This window comes from Hibiscus syriacus, unplaced genomic scaffold (assembly GCF_006381635.1).
Source record: "Hibiscus syriacus cultivar Baekdansim isolate YM2019G1 unplaced genomic scaffold, ASM638163v2 tig00117032_pilon, whole genome shotgun sequence".
Lineage (NCBI taxonomy): Eukaryota > Viridiplantae > Streptophyta > Magnoliopsida > Malvales > Malvaceae > Hibiscus > Hibiscus syriacus.
The window spans coordinates 810,984-831,390 of record NW_024063532.1 but is presented as its reverse complement, the minus strand read 5'-3'; the positions used below and the strand labels follow the sequence as shown (position 1 = coordinate 831,390).

At 34.9% G+C, this 20,407-nt stretch overlaps 2 protein-coding genes across 4 annotated transcripts; one reads left to right on the top strand and one right to left on the bottom strand.

The window, feature by feature from the left end:
- Positions 1-13,526: 13,526 nt before the first annotated feature.
- LOC120196247 (prefoldin subunit 6-like) lies at positions 13,527-15,910 on the bottom strand. The gene is made up of 5 exons (XM_039198090.1): positions 15,723-15,910; positions 15,540-15,610; positions 15,310-15,434; positions 14,732-14,792; positions 13,527-13,867 (listed from the first exon to the last, which is right to left on the bottom strand). The coding sequence occupies exons 1-5, from the start codon at positions 15,805-15,807 to the stop codon at positions 13,811-13,813; spliced, it is 399 nt and encodes a 132-aa protein (XP_039054021.1). The 5' UTR covers positions 15,808-15,910; the 3' UTR covers positions 13,527-13,810.
- Positions 15,911-16,142: 232 nt separating this feature from the next.
- Positions 16,143-20,107, top strand: LOC120196289 (phospho-N-acetylmuramoyl-pentapeptide-transferase homolog). Of its 3 annotated transcripts, none has more exons than XM_039198125.1 (7): positions 16,143-16,510; positions 16,595-16,818; positions 16,964-17,414; positions 17,530-17,594; positions 18,165-18,358; positions 19,176-19,384; positions 19,593-20,107. In XM_039198125.1, the coding sequence occupies exons 1-7, from the start codon at positions 16,262-16,264 to the stop codon at positions 19,749-19,751; spliced, it is 1,551 nt and encodes a 516-aa protein (XP_039054056.1). In that variant the 5' UTR covers positions 16,143-16,261; the 3' UTR covers positions 19,752-20,107. The 3 variants fall into 3 exon arrangements, with proteins under 3 accessions (XP_039054056.1, XP_039054057.1, XP_039054055.1); XM_039198126.1 differs by having other exon boundaries at positions 16,184-16,464; positions 16,669-16,818; positions 19,569-20,104; XM_039198124.1 differs by having other exon boundaries at positions 16,184-16,510; positions 19,569-20,104.
- The last annotated feature ends 300 nt before the right edge of the window (positions 20,108-20,407 follow it).

Here is a 20,407-nt window from a genome sequence, read left to right as displayed (position 1 = left end):
ACAGCTCCATCTTAATCCACATTTGCCAGAATGGAAAATGTGTGAACCATAAGTTGAATGGATGATATTTGTCATTTAAAGCGTTGTGTTAGTGTGTTTATCAGTTTATATCTTTTTGGGCAACTTAGCACCTGAATTTTGTATTAGTGGTTTTGAGATTTTTATCCAAGTCTGTCATACTCACGTAAGAAAAACATGTTTACTAACAATTTTGTGCGGGTTAAAAGGCGAGCAAAGACAAAGCATGTGCGTTTTGGGGGTGAGAACTTCATTTAAAAGGGGAGAAGGGATTCGATTGCGTTAAACAGGAGTAAGGTGGCTAATACCATTTCAATCATCTAACAATTAGAACATTTTGTGGAGGCAGGGGCGGTGCAAGGCACGGAAGAGTTTTGGCTCTCAAAATATGGGTAAATTTACAATTAAATATTTTCAAAATTGTAAAATTATAATATAGTGTAATGTAAAATTGTATAATGGCACTCCTAAATATTAAAATTTCAATTTAATAACCCTTTTAAAAATATATGATTAGAAGTTACTGCAATAATAAAAATATAATTTGACCCGAAAATCTTGTTCTGCCGTCTTCTAAGATTTTAAATATTTTTTTATATATAAATCCAGATTAAATAAACAAAATAGTGAGAAATTTCCGGTCGAAATCAAAGACACCAAACGCCGTTGGCGTTAGTTAAACTGCTGCTTTCGCTTTAATGTTAGAGCTGATGAGCCTTCAATTTAATTTGCTTTTGGTTTGTTTGCTGCTGCAAACGCTTAATGGTCAACCCCCACGAGGCTCCTGAGAAATTCCCATGAGCTGGGACACTTGTATTTGATGACGTGGACCGTTAAGCAACCACTTAGGAGAAAGAAAGGTTTCTAATCATGAAGACTTCACATATAAAATAACAAGAATCTTGAGACGTTTTGTGGCGTGGAATTAAAACTCCAAATCCTCATCTCAACGCCAGACTATCAATTTGGTTAACCCTAAACCTAACACCAAACTTTATTTTTGGATGCTTACTAGAACCAAACCTCGGGTGACCTTTGAAATATGAGCAGTATTCTGTTTCTTAAGTAATGCGGTGTCCAAAACGGTCGTTATACAGTCGAAAATGAAATTGAATTACTGCTACCAATTCAAATTTTAGAAAGAAAAAAAACGAGAACACGAAATCAAAGGAAATGGGAAAATTTTCATGTACTTCCCACTTTCCATTGCATCCCCATATTCAACTCAAATACATTTTGACCAAAGCCTTGGGTGGGAAAATGTTTTCCAGTAATGGTTAGTCAGGTTGTGGACGTTTCAGTTTTTTTAATGCAGGGTAGAAGCAAATAGGGATGAGAAATCGAGTGGAGTCGAGTAAAAAAATTTTGAGTTATTCGAATTAATGGTTCCTATTTTATAACTTAACTATAACTTGAAATTTTTTCGAATCTGGTCGAGTTTATTAAGTTCGAGTCGTATCAAGTTTTTAAGTTTCTGTTTAAATTTGGTTATAAATATTTATAATATTATGATATTATTTGATTACAATTTAAATGGTTTGTTATAACCATATACAATACATATATATTTTTTCACTGATCACTTAAAAATTTAAATGGACTCGACTCAAACTTGAAAATCAATCCGCTGATCACTAAAAAACTTTAGTTATTCGAGTTGTATTTTATAACTCGGTTTAAACTTGAAATTTTTTCGAGTCGAGTTTATGAAATTACAACTCGAAGTCGATTTGAATCGAGTCGAAAAATCGATTTTTCAAATCGAGTTTTACTCAACCCCAAGTAAATACATTACGTGAGTGTACGGCCCATTACATTATTACATATATACTATGTATTTGTTCAAGACATAAATTAAGAATGAAATTTTGAAACTAAAATATTTCTTTAGAAGTCCATTTTTATTGATTTACGTTATTAGGTATAACATTGTTATTGTTTTCCTTTTATCATTTTTATAATAACGTGTGAAACCATCTTTTTATTATTGACTGCTATAATTTTATAATTGTTTAGGTAAACTACAATTTTAAAATAATTCGACTAACATATAACAAATTAATATGAATAATTCTACCTATATATTTATTATTTTAAAGCAATCACGTGCAATGCGCATGATATGCATGAAATGGTCTTTGACACGTTTTTTATTTAAAGAAAAAGGAATCGTAAAATGGGGGGCCAATTTCAGTCTAATATAAGCACGAGGGACAGATGTGATCTCCCCCTGCCCACGTTTTCATCTATCTTGGTCTTCTCCTTGTACCCGTCAATCAAATGTATGAATCTGAATGGCCAATCCGTGTGTAGTTAATTTCTGAGTAGGGTCCCAACCTTTTTACAAACCCCAATATCCGAAGTCAACCACACTTGCTTACACAAATTATCTCATGGCTGTTAATTAGTACCCCCAAAACAAATGCCATTTCATCAAATGACTGCAGTCAATCAACATTGATATTCCATTAAAACAATAAAACACAGTTTGAAGAGTTCAAATGAAGTGATTGGTCAGAAATATAGGGGCAGCGACAAATGAAGTGATTTGACAAAAGAAGGGTTGCCAATCAATCATATCTCTCTCTCTCTCGCCATTGCCCTGAAGCAAAGGATGGCTGCTGCTCATGCATGATGTATCTGTAACTATGTATGGTCGTATTGCCATTCAAATGATGCCAGCACAGCCTTCGGCTGCCTGGAAGACTTAGTTCCATCCTTAACACCAATTTTTTTTTGGATTGATGAGAACCTTTTTTCGTGGGCCATCAACACTTATCTTTCATACCAACCATGGCCTTGTATCTCTATTTTTAATTTATTGACTGCAGATGGCCACGTCCATCTTTTCCCACCTAAATTATTATTGTTTTATATATAAACTTTTCACCACCTGCTTCTCATTCGTTCATGCATGTAATGTATAATTGGAGGAATTACATTTTGGGATTAATTAATCAGCTATGTCATTTGGGCTTTAAGAAACCACAATACATACATATGAACAACAACGAATAGAGAGAGACAATGAGAAACATGATTTTAGTGATTATATTCACTCTAGAATATTCATGAGTTATCAAAATCAACATTTGAAACTCCCGTTATATATATATATATATATAAATAAGATCTCATTAACCTTGAGGTTCTTGGGATCGAGTCCCATGGAGGGCATCTCATAATTTGGAGGTCTCCTACGGAAGCTGTTCTCAACCTAGTGTTGGGGCAGCCTACTATCTTACCTCCTCCTTACCCCATTACATATGGGAACAATGGATAACCATTTTTTAATAAGATCTCATTACATAATGTAAAACTCTTTTAGTTTTATACAAATGTAGAGTTGTTGGATGAGTGAAAATAGATGGTTGAGATTAACAGTAGAAAATAAAAAGATGTTCACTGAAAAAAAAAACAAAGAGTTAATCTCAATAAACTATTTTCACTCATCCAACGATTTCAAATATGCATAAAAATTAAAGAGTTTTACATTAGGTGAGTGTATATATATATATATATATATTACAACATATGTTGATTTGTAATGTTACCAAAAGATGTGCCATTGACAACATTCTTAAAATGAATATAACATAAAATGGATTTTAGATGAAACCAGAAAATGTGGACATGGTTGATCTTTTCAAGGATAAATTAAAGGGGTAGGTGGGATAGTAATTTATCTAAAAAATTTAAATTTTCATATATTTTATATAATTTCTTTATATATTCTATTAATAATTTATTTTTATCCTTAAAATTTTATAAATTCGTTATTCTTAGATTTTATAAATTTAACTCTAACATAAGATCTAACATCCATCCTTACATGTTTTACCTTAATTTATGTAATCAGCAGCGGAAAGACTAGCACAACCTTTCATAATGTTGTCTTTCAACACGGCAAAATCTCGTTGATAGTGCGTTGAAATTTTTTTTTTCGTGAAATAGTGGGATCGCCAGATTAATTGCTAAAGTAGTGTCCTCTACAGTACCGGGGGGTAGGTCGCCATGCACGCCCGGCGACCTACCAGGTCGCCATGCACGCCCAGCGACCTGGTAGGTCGCCATGCATGCCCTGCGACCTACCAGCCAACGCCCATGCACGCCCAACGACCTCCATGCACGCCCATGCACGCCCAACGACCTCCATGACCTCCATGCACGCCCATGCACGCCCAACGACCTCCATGCATGCCCAGGCACGTCCAACGACCTCCATGCACGGCCATGCACGCCCAACGACCTCCATGCACGCCCAGCTCGCCAAAGGTCACCATGCAGTCCATGCTTGGACTGAACAACGTTGGGCCATGCAGGATAGGTAGCCATACAATCCTCTCCACTTGCAGCTGCTCAGGAGAACCTATTCCTCCTGCTCCTCGCGTGATTCCTCTTACATCTGCTCAGGAGACTCATGCATGCAGCTGTAATAGCTGTATTATTGCAGCATGATTTGAGCTGCAAAGTGTCATAGATTCGTGCCCTAGCTTCTAGCCATAGCTTGTCCCCCATAGCTTCGAGACTGTTCACTCTTGTTATCATAGCTGTATTGGTGCAGCATAAAATCAGTTGTGTTGTATTATTGCAGCGTTCAACGGTTGAAAAATTTACAGCTTTCAACGTGAATTATACAGCTCAAATTGATTGCAACTTACCTACCAACCGTTGAAATATCATTATATATTGGATATGAGGGGTTTAGGGTAGAATCATAAGAAAGAAAGAAAATTTGGCGAGAAAAAGGAAATGAAAGGAAAATAAGAAGAAGAGGAATTGGAGATAAAGGCTCAAATATCGTTTGTGAGGTAATTTTTAATTGTTTAATTTAGTTTATTAATATGAAATTATGAAATAATTAGTTTGTTAGTTTAGGGTTTAGGATAAAACAGAAATTTAGTTAATTAGTTTGTTAGTATAAATTATTAGTTTGTTAGTTTAAGTTATATTATATTAATTTGTTAGTTTAAGTTATATATTAGATTATATAAAAAATTAGTTAATTAGTTTCTTAGTTTAAGTTATTAAATGTAAAAAATATTTAATTAATTTGTTAGTGTGTTTAAACGTATATTAAGTTGTTTGTTGAAGTTTAAGTTAAAATATTAAAAAGTTAATTAGTGCTTAATTAGTTTGTTAGTTTGTTATTTTAACTAAATTATATTATAATAAAGAAATAGTTTATTAGTTTAAGTTATATTATAATATATTAGATTATATAAATTTAATTTTTTTAATTTATTGTTGTTTAAAGAAATAATTTTTTTACACGTACAGAGCATTATTCCACAACATTTTTCCACGTACATATTGATTCGAAGAAAGAAACAATAAAGGAAAGGAAAGGAAAGGAAATGAGCAACAACTTTTTCACGATTGTCCATTATAATGGACAGATTATGGAAAATGAGATCGGAGTAGTTTTTCAATCTGAAAAACCAATAAATATGATGTTCAAAAAAGACATCACATTTATAGAAATGAAGCATAAGATAGAAAGAAAAATTCGAGTTGCAGTTGATGGTTTGAGGTATAGGTTTATGATATGCCCCAACCCAGTCAAATATGCTGCAGTTCCACTTGAAGAAGATGATGATATTGGAACCATGGTTCGATTACATGAGTTAACCAATATAGCAGTTATTGAGTTATTTGTTGATGTGCATAACATATGTGATGTTCCTGGGTCATCAAGAGGTGTGGCTCAAAATCCATCTGAAATGACTTTATATAGTCAGTTTGAGGAGCCGACATACAGGTTCCCGAACAGTTTTATGGCACTATTGGAAAGTGTAAATGAAGTCGGGGGGACATCTGCAACAGAAGAGTGTGAGACGAGAAACATACCGGAATTGGTTGTTGATATTGACGCTGAAAATCGATGGGGAGAAATTCATGATGATTCAAGCGAAGATGAAGAAACCGAAGAACCCGTTTTGGGCGGCGACGAAAATATTTTTGGTGGAGGTGCAATTGATGAAGTTCCGGCACCGTATGAAGCTACTCCTCACATGTACGAGATAGACTATGATGCGATGAGGGCACCTGAATTCCCAGACATGCCACATTTACCTCCATACCAAATGACTGCATCATTCGATAATTCTGGTGAATTTTCAGTTGGGGTGCAATTCAGAGAAAAAAATGAAGCTACCCTAGCGATTAAAGAGTACTGCATAAAATGCCATGTTGATATCCATGTTGCAGAGTCCAACCAGAAAACCCTATACGCGAAGTGTGTAAAATATGGCCTAGAGTGCAAGTGGAAGATCAGAGTGTCGAAAAATCAAAGGCACGATGTTTGGGTCATCACGAGGTACAATGGTCCGCACACGTGTTTGCGAAACTTCATCGAACAAGACCACCGACTATTGGACTCCGATGTAATATGTGAATACGTGAAGGCGATGGTTGAAAATGATCCAAGGATATCTTGTTCAGTGTTAGCTGCATCTATTCGAAGCCAATTTGGATATCAAGTAAAATATGGCAAGGTGTGGAATGCGAAGATGAAGGCAATGAAGCTGACGTATGGAGATTGGGATACATCGTACAATGAGCTACCACATTTGCTACAAGCAATGAAGCGATTTATCCCAGGAACCATAGTGAAGTCTCAAACAATGCCCGCATATGACGAAGAAGGTCAACTTCTGCCAGGGAAGAAAATATTTCATAGACTATTTTGGGCATTCAAGGCATGTATTGAAGGATTTCCATTTTGTAAACGTATGATCCAAGTAGATGGTACGTGGCTGTATGGTCAATATAGGCATGTACTTTTGATGGCAGTTGCTCAAGATGGTGAGCGAAATATCTTCCCAATTGCATTCGCCATTGTTGAGGGAGAGACAACAGAGGCTTGGGATTTCTTTCTGACCAATCTACGTCAATATGTCGTTCGTGAAGATGGAGTTTGCTTGATATCCGATAGAGGAACGGGTATTTTGGCGGCAATTGAACGACCAGGAAGTCGTTGGATACCTCCGTATGCATATCCGACATATTGTATCCGTCATATTGGCAAGAATAGTATCGACCAATTTCATAACGCACACATTCGTAGCGAGATAGTCAGCATGGGTAAGTTTTATTTTCAATATTTGTGCATTTTTTACATGGTTTTTTTAATTGCGGTTTAACACAGTATATTATGAAACAGGATACGAACTACGTCGACCAAATTTTGATAAGAGATTGGAGAATTTGAAGGTATTTTACGATGATCAGCGTGTTTGGAAGTGGGCTTCAAAAATACCGCGGGAAAAATGGTCACAAGCATATGACGAAGGTCGGAGATACGGACATATGACCACAAACCTTGCTGAGGCCATTAATTCGGTACTAAAAGGTACACGCCATCTCCCAATTGCGAGTGTGATGAAAGAGACGTACTTTAGATTGGGTAAAGTTTGGTCGGACAAAGGCAAAGAAATAGAGAGTCTTATAAATAGAGGTAAAACTTGGGCTCCTACAGTGGTGGAATCAATGGAAGCAAATGAGCGATTGGCAACATCAATGGTTGTTCATAATTTCGACCGAGTTGGTCATACTTTTGTCGTATCGTGCATACGCCGTAACGTCAGAGGAGAAGACCAAACATTTAGAGTTGATTTACGACATAAATGGTGTGATTGTGGTCGTTTTCAGGCATGGAAATATCCATGTGCTTATGCAGTCGCAGCATGTATGTATGCTGGTGTAAGCGCATACACTTATGTTGATGAGTGCTTTCACTTACGTAGGATATTAAATGTCTACAGCTATGAGTTCAGACAGATACCAAATGAATCATATTGGCTCAGAAAAGATCATGACGAATGGCTGCCAAATCCAATGCTTCGCAGAAGTCCAAAGGGTCGACCTGAGTCCACTCGTATTCATACCAGTATGGATTTTCATGCTAGAGAGAGAGGTCAAACAAAGAGATGCGGATTATGTAGGGGTGAAGGCCATTCAAAAAACAATTGTCCTAATTTACCAAGATATAGGCCTCATCATTAGTAATGATATATGTATTTCTATGCATTTCTATGTATTTATAAGATTTAGTAATGATTAGTAATGATGAAATTATTATTAATATTTAATGATTTAATAGTAATTTGATAGTAATGATTAGTAATAATGAAATTATTATTAATTATGTATGATTTGATAGTAATGATTTAGTAATGATTAGTAATAATGAAATTATTATTAATTTTTAATGATTTGATAGTAATGATTTAGTAATGATTAGTAATAATGAAATTATTATTAATTATGTATGATTTGATAGTAATGACTTAGTAATGATTAGTAATAATGAAATTATTATTAATTTTTAATGATTTGATAGTAATGATTTAGTAATGATTAGTAATAATGAAATTATTATTAATTATGTATGATTTGATAGTAATGATTTAGTAATGATTAGTAATAATGAAATTATTATTAATTTTTAATGATTTGATAGTAATGATTAGTAATAATAATTTATTATTAATATTTAATGATTTGATATTAATGATTTAGTAATGATTTGATAGTAATGATTTACGACTTGAACAATGAACAATGTTTGGTTCAATTAACCATATTTTCGTTACATAACTAGTAATGAAATTATAATAATAATTTGATACTAAAAATCATTATAAATATGTAGAATTTGTTAATGTTTGAAAAAACTAGTCTAATGTCAATATTAAATTTGTAACAAATAACAAACTAGTTTACAATTGTTGCCGATGTCGGGGTGTTGTTGAATGATAATGTTGGGGCGGACGTCTGATGCGTTGTGGCCGTTGCGGTTGCTCAGGAGTATGGTACCCATCCTCCTCATTCGTTGGGGGCATTTGAACTGACATGTGTTCAAAGTCATACGTCGACGAAAACATGGGAGAGTAGATGGATGCATCAGGCTGCACAAACTCTGGTATGTATGCATCGCCGAACGGTTGTGGTGCGCTATTATCCACATCGGTCATTTCCGCTTCAGGTTGTTGAGATGAACCCCCACTCCCACTTGGTATAGAGTATTCAGCTTTACCAAATCTTTTCTTAAACCTCAAAAATTGTTGCCTCTCTACAATTGTTGTCAAGAATGGCTTTCCATTATCCAAAAATAAGCAAGGTAAGCCGAAGTCTCAAAATTAAAGTCGTCGTCTTGAATGTCGTCAAGAATTGGCATGAATGAAGCCCTATTGTTCCAAGCATTAATGTAGATTGCATGATTCTCAACCCAATTAACATTTTCTTTACGACGACCATCAAATCTGTGTAGCTGGTCATGCGTCTCAACCCAATTCACCTGACGACGACCATCTAAGATTTGGAGGAGGTCATGATCCCATGGACTCCGCGGAATAGGTTGGTGGAAGTGGAATTGCCTCAACACTCTATCCCCAAATTGGATCTCAACAAACGCAAAATTGATCAATGGTGTAACAGCACACCAATATTGACACCCATCTAAAATATCGTGCGGTATTAACACAAGTATTTCTCCATTCATGTATGGTCTCCAATTAAACTGTAAAATTACAAAAACAATAAAATTTATTTAAATCAAATAATATAGTTAATTTAAATAATAATTAAAAATAACATATTATACATACCTCCTTTTTTGCCTTAATGTCGATCTTCAGCCTGAACTCTTTAATGTTGTTGTGCACCAACCCCGTGCCTTCAATTTTATGCCTCCATCTGTATATCAATCAATATAAAAATATGGTCATTTTTATTTTATAATTAATATTTTATATTAAAATAGAGAATTCATATTACCTTCCGGCAAGCGGAAAGTCAACCGCAGTCCGACTAATCGGTGTCAAAAACGGAAGTCTATGCCAAGCCCATGACTGTAGCAGCAACAGACATCCACCGATTTCTGCTGTATTATTATCATTCACGACTAATGACGCCTTGCACATCTCACGATACAAGAACGCCAATATCGCCGATCCCCAGCTATATTGCCTACTATTCTCAAAATTTCTTAAAAAAAGAAGATATTGAGTGTGAACATAACTACCGGATTTATCCGGCATTAAAATACCCCCAATCAACTGTAATATATATGCTCGTGTTGCATATATAATTTCGTGCTCCGTACTATTTGGTTGAAGCTGAAATTCATTCTTCAACCATGACAACCTCACACGCCACCCTTTACACTCTGGTGGTACGGGCGTTTTCCCAAGAAACAAGCTACAAAGTTGTGCCACATTATTAAACTCATGTGACGTTACCACTGGCATCCCATTTGTTTGGACCCCGAGCTGTAATGCCACATCCTCCAGAGTTATGGTACATTCGCCACACGGCAAATGAAACGTGTGCGTTTCTGGTCTCCAACGCTCAATCAAGGCACTGATCAAACCTGGGACCAACTTGTAATCTCGCACAAATGTTACATACCAAAATCCAGCCTCCTGCAAGTTTTCTTCTATCAATCTATGTGGCTTGGGCACTTTATGTAGCCGATGACGAAGGACTCGTTGCTCGTCCTCCTGCAATTAAATATTTCAAAAGATTTATCACAATCACAAAATAATATTCAAATATTTATTAATTATAATTCATTAAACAAATATTTTATTCACCATTATTCCCAAATGACTTGAAATATGTTCATTTTCAAGTCTCAACAGTGGAATTTGGTCAGCCATTGGAATGAATCTGTACAAAAGTAAACAACAATATTTAAAAATTCATTTAATGTAACTAATATAATCTAACTAACTAACTATTTTACAACACAACAAAAAAATTTAATATAATAACTTATAATATATTAAACTAATAAACTAACAAACTAAACTTTTTAAAATATAAATTAAACGTAAATTTTCCCTTAAACAACTAATAAACTATTCTTTAATATAAATTAAACTAATAAATGTTTTTTAATTATAATTTACTACTAAAAAACTAATTAACTCATTTTTTTATATAATATAAATTCAACAAACAAATATAACTTAACTATTTAACTAACACAAACTAATTACATATTTTTTATATATAACTAACGACTAACAAACTAACTAAATATTTTTATTAATATGTAACTATCAAACATGCTAATTACATAATTTTTTATTTCTATATGATATAACTTAAACTAACAATAATATAACTTAAACTAACAAACTAATTAACTAATTTTTTGTTTTACCCTAATTTATAATAATAAACTAATTAACTAATAATTTATAACAATAAACTAATTTAAATAATTATTCTTTATATAACTTAAACTAATAAACTATTTTTATTATAATAAAACTTAAACTACTAATAAACTAATTTTTATATAATATAAATTCAACAACCAAAATATAACTTAACTATTTAACTAACTACAAACTAATTAAATATTAGACTAACTAACACACTAATTAATTATTTTTTTAATATATAACCATCAAATAAACAAATTAAATAATTAACTAAAATTTTGTTTTAACTTAAACCATAAACTAACAAACTAATAATTTAAAATAATAAACTTATTAAAATAATTAAAAAAAAACTTACCTCGATGTTGTGCTCTCCCTTTCTTCTTCCTCCTCTTTTCTCTGCTATCTTCTCCTTTGCTATTTTCTCCCTTTCTTTCTCTCTTAATTGCCATCCATCCAATATATAATACAACAACCGGTATTGCTTCAATTATAGGTGGCCGATTCACGTTCACGGGCTGCAATAATGCAGCAATAAGTGCTGCAATAATGCAGTTGATTTCACACCCATGTTGCTGCAATAATGCAGCTGATTTCACGCTGCATGGGACCAGAGACGCAGAGGCAGCAAAGTGGGGCAAAGGCATAGGTCGTCCAGACGCATGCCACGTTGCCCTGCAGAGACTCCAACCTCGCCCAGGGCCAACCCTAAACCACCAACATTGTTCAGTCCAAGCATGGACTGCATGGTGACCTTTGGCGAGCTGGACGTGCATTGCATGGTGACCTTTGGCGAGATGGGCGTGCATGGGCATGGTGCATGGTGACCTTTGGCGAGATGGGCGTGCATGGGCGTGCATGGGCATGGAGGTCGTTGGCTGGTAGGTCGCAGGGCATGCATGGCGACCTACCAGGTCGCTGGGCGTGCATGGCGACCTGGTAGGTCGCCGGGCGTGCATGGCGACCTACCCCCCGGTACTGTAGAGGACACTACTTTAGCAATTAATCTGGCGATCCCACTATTTCACGAAAAAAAAAATTTCAACGCACTATCAACGAGATTTTGCCCTTTCAACACTATACATTAATTTCAGCCTATCAAATGAATGGTCCGTCACATCATCACTCTTTACTAAGCCCTGATCGTTCTTCTAACCTTGTCATTTGCCCTATCTTACATCGCAAGGAGAGAGAAAAAAGTAATGCGAAATAGCACACTTGTTCCATTTATTTGCTCAATAAGATGAATTTTAACTGAACCACTAAGGTTTTATTTACATTTTGTGCACGTTATATGTACGGATAACCCTTGAATTCATATGGTGTGATTATAATGTTGATATTGAAGTAGTGGTAGTATTGGCCCATGGGTGCTGCCTCCCGTGCTCTCTGAAACTGACAACCGAAGTATATGCGTTGTCTTGTCAAAGCATATTTGTGATCAGAGAGAAATATCAGAGATTCATAGATCATTACACTTTGATAAGAGACTAAATAAATGACATAGGACATGGTGCTGTCCCTTTAAGTTAACCAAGTTGAGAGACAATTTTCTTCCTTTTTATCAAGCTTTTAGGCGGTGAATCCGTGTTTGGCCAGAGTTGGAATGAAGATGACTGAACAAATTTTCTGGATTTATGCCTAGAACTGAATACACGGCCGTCAATGTAGCCGACAGACAGGATGTTAGTCACCTTTTATTTCTTACATCGGTTTGATTGGCCGTGGGTAGGCAGGCATGCACCATGCTTGTGTTGTATATCTCATTCGGCCATCCTCACCAGGCGTACCATATGGCCCTACTTCACATCAGAAAATGACCTTTCAGCAGATTAGAGGGTCGGGAATCGTTTTGCCTGACGTTGCGAAAGGGTCATTGTTTTCAGAGTTGAGAATCAACTTACTAAGAAATCAGAATTCGTTTTTAAGAGTATTAGCAGGATAATGTATATATAATTCTAGAATTGCATAATTTAAAATGGTTGCAAAATAGGTTGAGGCAAATAGGTTTTGTCATACTATCTACAGATGATTGTTTGTCATTTTGTGCAATTGGAATAAATAGCCGCAAATACTATATATACGGATTGGGATATTACTTATTCAACGTAAACCTTTTTTTATTTTACATATATTTAGGAATATTAAATGAATGAAAATAATCGTCTAGACTAATTTCTTATTTTTTTCAATAAATATTTTCTCATTTTCTAATGTTAATCTCGGTTGACTATTTTTACTATAGAACAGTCCTAAACCTATGTAAGACTAAAAAAAATTATACCGTATAATTAAATCATATCCATATATATATATATATATATATATATATATAATATCAAATGTAAAGAGCAGCTGATAATTCAATGGAAGTTCACTGCACGAATTACATCAAACTGCAAATTTAAGTGGCAACTCATTATCAGTTTTACAATCAGTATCCCCCAAAAGGCAGAAAATGCATTGCTTAGAACAACTTATGATCCTGTCATGACTGTTAAAAGATCATGGTTAAAGGGGCAATATTACAACTACGGTTCAAGAACACTAGATTAAAACTCCAACAGAGGCTTGCAAGCACGAATTACAGCATTAAAGATCATGGTTGAAGATCGCTAAGCCTTTGCTTTTCCTGCTTGATGAGATTGAATCCTATCTTGGACCTTCAATATCTAGTAGACACAATGATCAAATTCAATTTTAGCTTTTACTCAATACTAGTATTTATTATGCTTAGCAAGATAATTATATTCATGCATGTACCCCTTCAGTAAAATATAGATTATGAATGTTACATGAGAGGGGTTAGAACAGAGCACAAAGAAAATATTGCTGATAAATCTAATTACATTTTCTTAGAGTTCAACTGAGAAGAAAAAGGAGAAATTCTAGATGCTTCATAATATACTAAAAGACGATTTGATTTCGAATCTTAAAGATTTAACAGAAATTTATATTATGGTTAGATTCCGATTTATGAGGAGGCAAGTAAGCAGCTTCATAAAAACCAAACAGCAAGATGCATCCATGTACAAGGCAGTTTGTAGAAGGACATGGTATTAAAAGAAAAAACATAATTTGCTCTGTGATGTTAAACACAAAAGTCTCAGAAATGCAAAAGGCAACCCAACAAATATGTAAACAACAGAGTGGATTAAATTAAGAACAAATCTAAATGAAACTGGACCCTGATGAATCAGGCAAGGGCAACTAGTAGTACAAGTTAGGACCTAAAAGAAGACAAATAGAGTATTAGCAAATTAGCACCCACTGAAAATTATTTACTTCAAGTACTCATTAAGACTCCCAAAAAAAACTTATTATAAGGATTCAGTAGCGGGTAGAACCAATCAACCCTTGTTTGATTCTTGGAACCATATAATAATCAATCTTAGCCTCAGATGTCAAAATTTTCATTCCTATTAATTTACAATTCAGAAAAATGATGTGCTACTGCTGTTTAAAGTCAAATACACACAAATTATATAGCATTAAAACAGCAAAAAAAAAAACACTTTGAAAGGAAGAAAACCAACCGCCTCTCTCTTGCTATGTTGTTTCTCTTCCAAATCTTGAAGAGACCCATCAAGCCGCTTCCTGTAGACGGAACCAAAGTTTAAAAATTCATATACATGAAACTATGGAATGATAATCCCAATATCACATTATGCACAATGTAGAATTTTTTTTTTTTTAAAAATGCAGATACAAGGGCATTGTCTAAGCATGTAAAAATAAAGAGTAACAAAGGAAGTACATTTGATTACAACTCTGCAAAGCTTGGGGTGAATCACATAAAAATGCACATTATGGGCAGACTTCCATAAAAATTAAATCAGCTTAGCTCAGTTTGGCATTCTAGTTGGTTTTAAAATTCTGGTTAGGGAACCACATTTGAAAGCAACTAATTCACATTCTAAACTCATAATCCAAACACCACACCTTTATATCCAGAAGAATATGCTTAGCATAGCCTTAAAATGTCCCAGCAAAAATAATACTAAGTAATACTACAAATGATTCTTAGCCTTGGACAAGATAAAAAGAAACTGATACAAGATAAACTATCCACAATACTCTTTAGCAACAAAAGAAAATGTGAAAAGAATCTTACAATTCAGCAGAGATGTATTCGATTCTCTTACTAACATTGGCGTTAGCCTCTGCTAAATCTTGTTTAACAAGCACTGGACCGATCAACTTGTAAACATTTGCATCCTCGTTTAATAAACCCAGCTCCTAAGAACATTTTCAACAAAAAGAAAATAATCATAAAAAGGCATTTCAAGGCCAATTTATTAATCAATCAATTAAATCGGCACAATAACGAAAACCCATCGAAACCTTAAGGACTAACTCGTTCTCTCCTAACTGAATAGTGTATTTCTTCCTGACTTGATGGTTCTTCGCTACATCTGGAAACACCGTTCAATGAGTACATTAAAAAAACTATAGGGTTTCTTAATCGTAGAAAGCAAATAGGAATTGAGTACAGAAGACGATGAGAACGGATTTGATTAGGCTTGCCGTTTTGGAGTTTGCTAAGATCGTTAGCTTTGTTTTCGAGGTCCCGCTGCAGTTCTCGAAGAGCTGTGGAGGAGGAGGAACTCATTCTTCTTTCGCTGCTTTGTTATTCCAGGCTTTCGCTGATTACCTATTATCCGCAGAAGCCGTGCAGTATAATTAATTGTTTGGGTTTTCTCAAAATTTAGCATCACATTCACAAATTGAAATTGAGTGAATTATTATTATTTTTTTTGGATAATTAATTGAGTGAATTATTTATTCATACGTAACTTTCCAAGTTTTATCTAATTAATATGTCTGGGCCTGGTTGTCTCTTGTGGTCCAAAACCATTAGTATTAACGGCGATCCAGCCAACTTGAAATCCAACAGATTCAAATGTCCCCTTCACGCTCTCAAAGGGCGAGTCCCTTCGCAACCCTGACTGACAGCCACCTTCCACGGTTCGGTGTTGACGATTATTTGTTGTCATTCCGGAACTCCTTCAAATGATTTTTTTTATCTTATTCTTTTTGAGTGTGTGCGTGGTTCTAAAATAGACATGAGATCTCATTGCTCGTCTTTGAATTTACAACATTTCTCCCCTGCGGAACTCTCTCAATTCCCTAAACGACACGCCTTTGTCCCCGCTTTGTTTCGCCTTCCATGCCTTTCGTCATCTCGGTTTCGCGCTGCTGCATTAAGTTCCTACAATCCTCTCAAATTACAGTTAAAACGATCCCGAAATGTACCAAAGCGGAGTCGTCAATTCCGTCCACGTGCCGTTAAGGTTTACGCCACCAATGATGATGTAAGTAATAACATTCTGTTTCTCAATGTGGTTTTCGAAATTAATTTTGTAATTTTATGATTGGAATTTATTTATATTTTCTAGGACTCAATGGGAATTTCTTCTTTTGATGAATGGGTGGTTGATGATTCGGTGGCAGCATATGTGTTTTCTTCATTTAGTGATGGGGAATATAGCGATGGAGAAATCGTGTTAAACCCTTTGGCTGAGGTGGATTTGCCTCCGGTCTCAGCTGATGATTCTGTAACCATGAGGTCCTTGACTTCCCGTCGGTATTCTTTGATTGGACAAAGCCCAAAAAAACACAGGCAGGCTCTTTTATAAATTTCCTGACAGAATGAACTTCAAATATTTAGTATTTGGATAAACAAATTAATTGTTTTGCGGGAGGCTTCATGAATTAATACACATTCCATGGCCCTTTTTTTTATAGTTTGCCTAAATCAATTTCAGGATAAACGTTGGGCTGTTAAACAACTTGGGTATCATAATCTTCCTGACAATGGTTATTTTACTTGTTGATTGGTGTGGATGGAAAATTGTGAGGCTACCCTTGGCACCGTTTTACTTGACCTCCCCATTTTTCATATCTTTGGTCTTAGCAACAGGTGCGGGTTACATTTGTGTACCATATCTTAAGACTTTTGAGTTCCATCAAATAATTAGGAAAGAAGGTCCAGCTAATCATTCGAAAAAGCAGAGGACCCCGACCATGGGTGGACTTTTCTTTCTACCAGTTGGTATATTTGTTGCGAACTTTGTTACTGGTTTCTCGTCTGTTGAAGTTGCTGCAGCAGCAGCTGCAACCTTAGCGTTTGCTACGATTGGACTGATTGATGATGTCTTATACGTCATCAAGCAACACAACAGTGGCTTATCTCCACGTTTAAGACTACTTTTGGAGGTAGTTACATTTTTGCTTGTCTCTTTCTTTTATCGTTTATGGTTCATCCTTGTTGCCACATAAGTTTATTTTTGTCCCAGTTGTTCCACTAATGTCTAACTGTTTATCATTGCAGGCTGCTGTTGGGATTTGGTTTTCAGTTTGGTTGAATGCTACAACTTTGTCATCACCCTATGGCATGTATATCTTCTTGTAACTAATCTTATCACATTTATTTATCTTATGGTAACTTGCATTCCTTTTCTTGTGTCGGAGGATATGAAAAAAAAATCAAGTTTAGGTAATTTCCTATTTGAAAAAAAAATTTGGTTCTCCTGATCTTGTTGAAGTTCTCTGATGGAAAACCATGTTATACATTCCATTCTTTATATAAGATATTATAACCTTTCTTTTCTTTCCTAATATAAACAATAATATTTTAAAAATACAGATTCTTCTAGTGAAGGAGAAATATCATTATAACAGCTGTTAGGCAGAACTTTAGCACTTAGGTGGATGAATGTCAATACGTGTGTTTCAGCTCTCTCTCTCTCTCTCTCTCTGTAAGATATCCTTTTTTTGTCGATCAATGAGTCTCTTATTAATGATTACTTATAACTAAAACTACGGTTTGGTCACTCACAATTCTCCCCCCAGCAACAACAAAAAAAAAACACGCACACTTTAGTCTAACCTTGAAAGACTAGTGGTTATTTTTTCTCAAATGTGCTGCTTGCATTCCTCTGACCATTTTATTACTTCTTAATGCAGGAAAATGTTGGTTCCTCTACCTGCACCACTGGGCATTGTGTGCTTTGGAAAATTTTACCTATTGTTGACTCCATTTTGTTTTGTTTCCATGGGAAATGGGGTTAACTTAACCGATGGTCTTGATGGTCTTGCTGGAGGGACTGCTGCATTAGCCTTTATTGGAATGTCAATTGCAGTGCTTCCAATATGCCCTGGTTAGTATGAATTTGGTTTGAATTAGTAATATTATAAGTTGGAAGAAAGGAACAGAGTTTTCTTTGTTCTCGGGATATAGCTGCATAGCATTTTGGTGACCTCACATACTTAAAAGTTTATCTACGGGTCACTGCGACAATAACATCTTTTAAGTCACATGATTGCACTTTTAAGCTGCTTCATCTGAATGATATATGCAAGACATTTAAAGCTTACTCTTGGATTTTGTTGATGGTTTTTTGGCCTATTCCTTTATCTTCCATCTTAATATTAAAATGTTATTGTTGCGATGGCCAATTCTTCCATCTTTGTGAAACTCTAAGGCTCTGCTTGGTATGAAGGATAGAAAAAAACTTATGCGTGGAAAAATTGTTAATCTTAAGATTATCAAATTTTCCATCCTTCATACCAAGCAGAGCCTAAAATTTCGTTTTCAATTTTAATCTTTTTTATGCTTTTTCCAGTATTTACCTTGTCATTTGATAAATCCTTATTCAACACATGCTATATTTGATATGAGTATTATATTTTCCTTGTATTTTAGTACATGAGTTAGCAATAAACCAACTTCGTTCGGTAACTTGTAGCCACTCACATGACTTAATTTGAACAATGAGAATGAATATATTTTGCTTATTTTGAAGAACCATTATTTTTTACTTGATTTTTTTACTCATCTTTCTAATTTCAAGTTCAGATTTTTTCTAATTTTTCTTTATAATATGACAAATTATTTTAAAACTCATGCAATAATCAAGCCTTTTCCTTATGTTTCATATCGGACATAACATAAATGTTATTTTCAATCCCAATCAGAACTTGCTATATTTGGAGCGTCAATGGCCGGTGCCTGTGTTGGTTTTCTTTTGCACAACCAACACAAAGCATCTGTATTGATGGGTGATATTGGATCCTTGGCCCTTGGTGGTGCATTAGCTGCAATGGCAGCTTGTACAGGAATGTTCTTTCCCTTAATCATTTCATCTGGTATCTTTGTGTTGGAAGCATCATCAGTCATTCTGCAGGTATTCTCTTGTCTGTTAATTATCTGATTCTGAAGTATTTCGTTGAAAATCTTTCAAATACAAATAAACTTTGCATCTTGATATGTTAGTCTCAGTTGCTTCTAATAGTTCGTTCGTGAATCAATATTATTTCCGTCTGTATGCCACTTTCTCAGACATGGTAACTGACTTCTTTGTTTGTTAGGTGTTATACTTCAAAATAACAAAGCACGTGTATGGAAGTGGGCGGCGCTTGTTTAAGATGGCACCTTTCCATCATCATCTGGAATTAAGCGGGCACAAAGAACCAGTGATTGTTGCTGGCGCATACGCCGTATCCTGTGTGTTGGCTTTGTTTGCTGGTTACATGGGCCTTATATCGGTATAATGTAAGCCATCATTTGCATCCATCTCCATTTTGTTTCCTTAGTTATTAGTCATAATTGGTCTTCTCATCTCTCGAATATTTCTTAAATCTTTCATGCTCTCCGTTTGTGTTGACACAGTTTTGCTATGTTACCCGAGCTTAGATACGAATGTCAGATATGGATGTGTATCTGACACGAGTATGATCATTCCTTTTAAAGATTTTCTCTTGTAGTTAAAAGGCCATATCTCTATATTCACGTCCGAACTTGTGTTCGAAAGAATTGTCGGACACATATTTTTAAAAAAGAATAACATAGCCATGGTGGTTTAGGAGATGTAGGAATTAATGCATGCGTCCACACAAGTTTAACCTTGTGAAGCTGATTGTAACATGAGCCTTAGACTGTGAGCCTAGGATGAGAATTTACTGTTCTAGAAGTTCTTTGGTTCATGTTGTTGAATCAATTCTTTTGATTATTTCATAAATCTAATTTTAACAATTATAGGTGTCTTGGCCTTTTTTCCCCTCTCATTTTGACTTCATAAATCTGTATTTTGTTCATATTGATCATCTGAGAAGGGAACTTTGATATTGAAATTTAAAATAATTATATTAAATGTAGACTGGTGTTTTATAACTATATACGAATCATTTGGGGTTTGATTAATATAAAA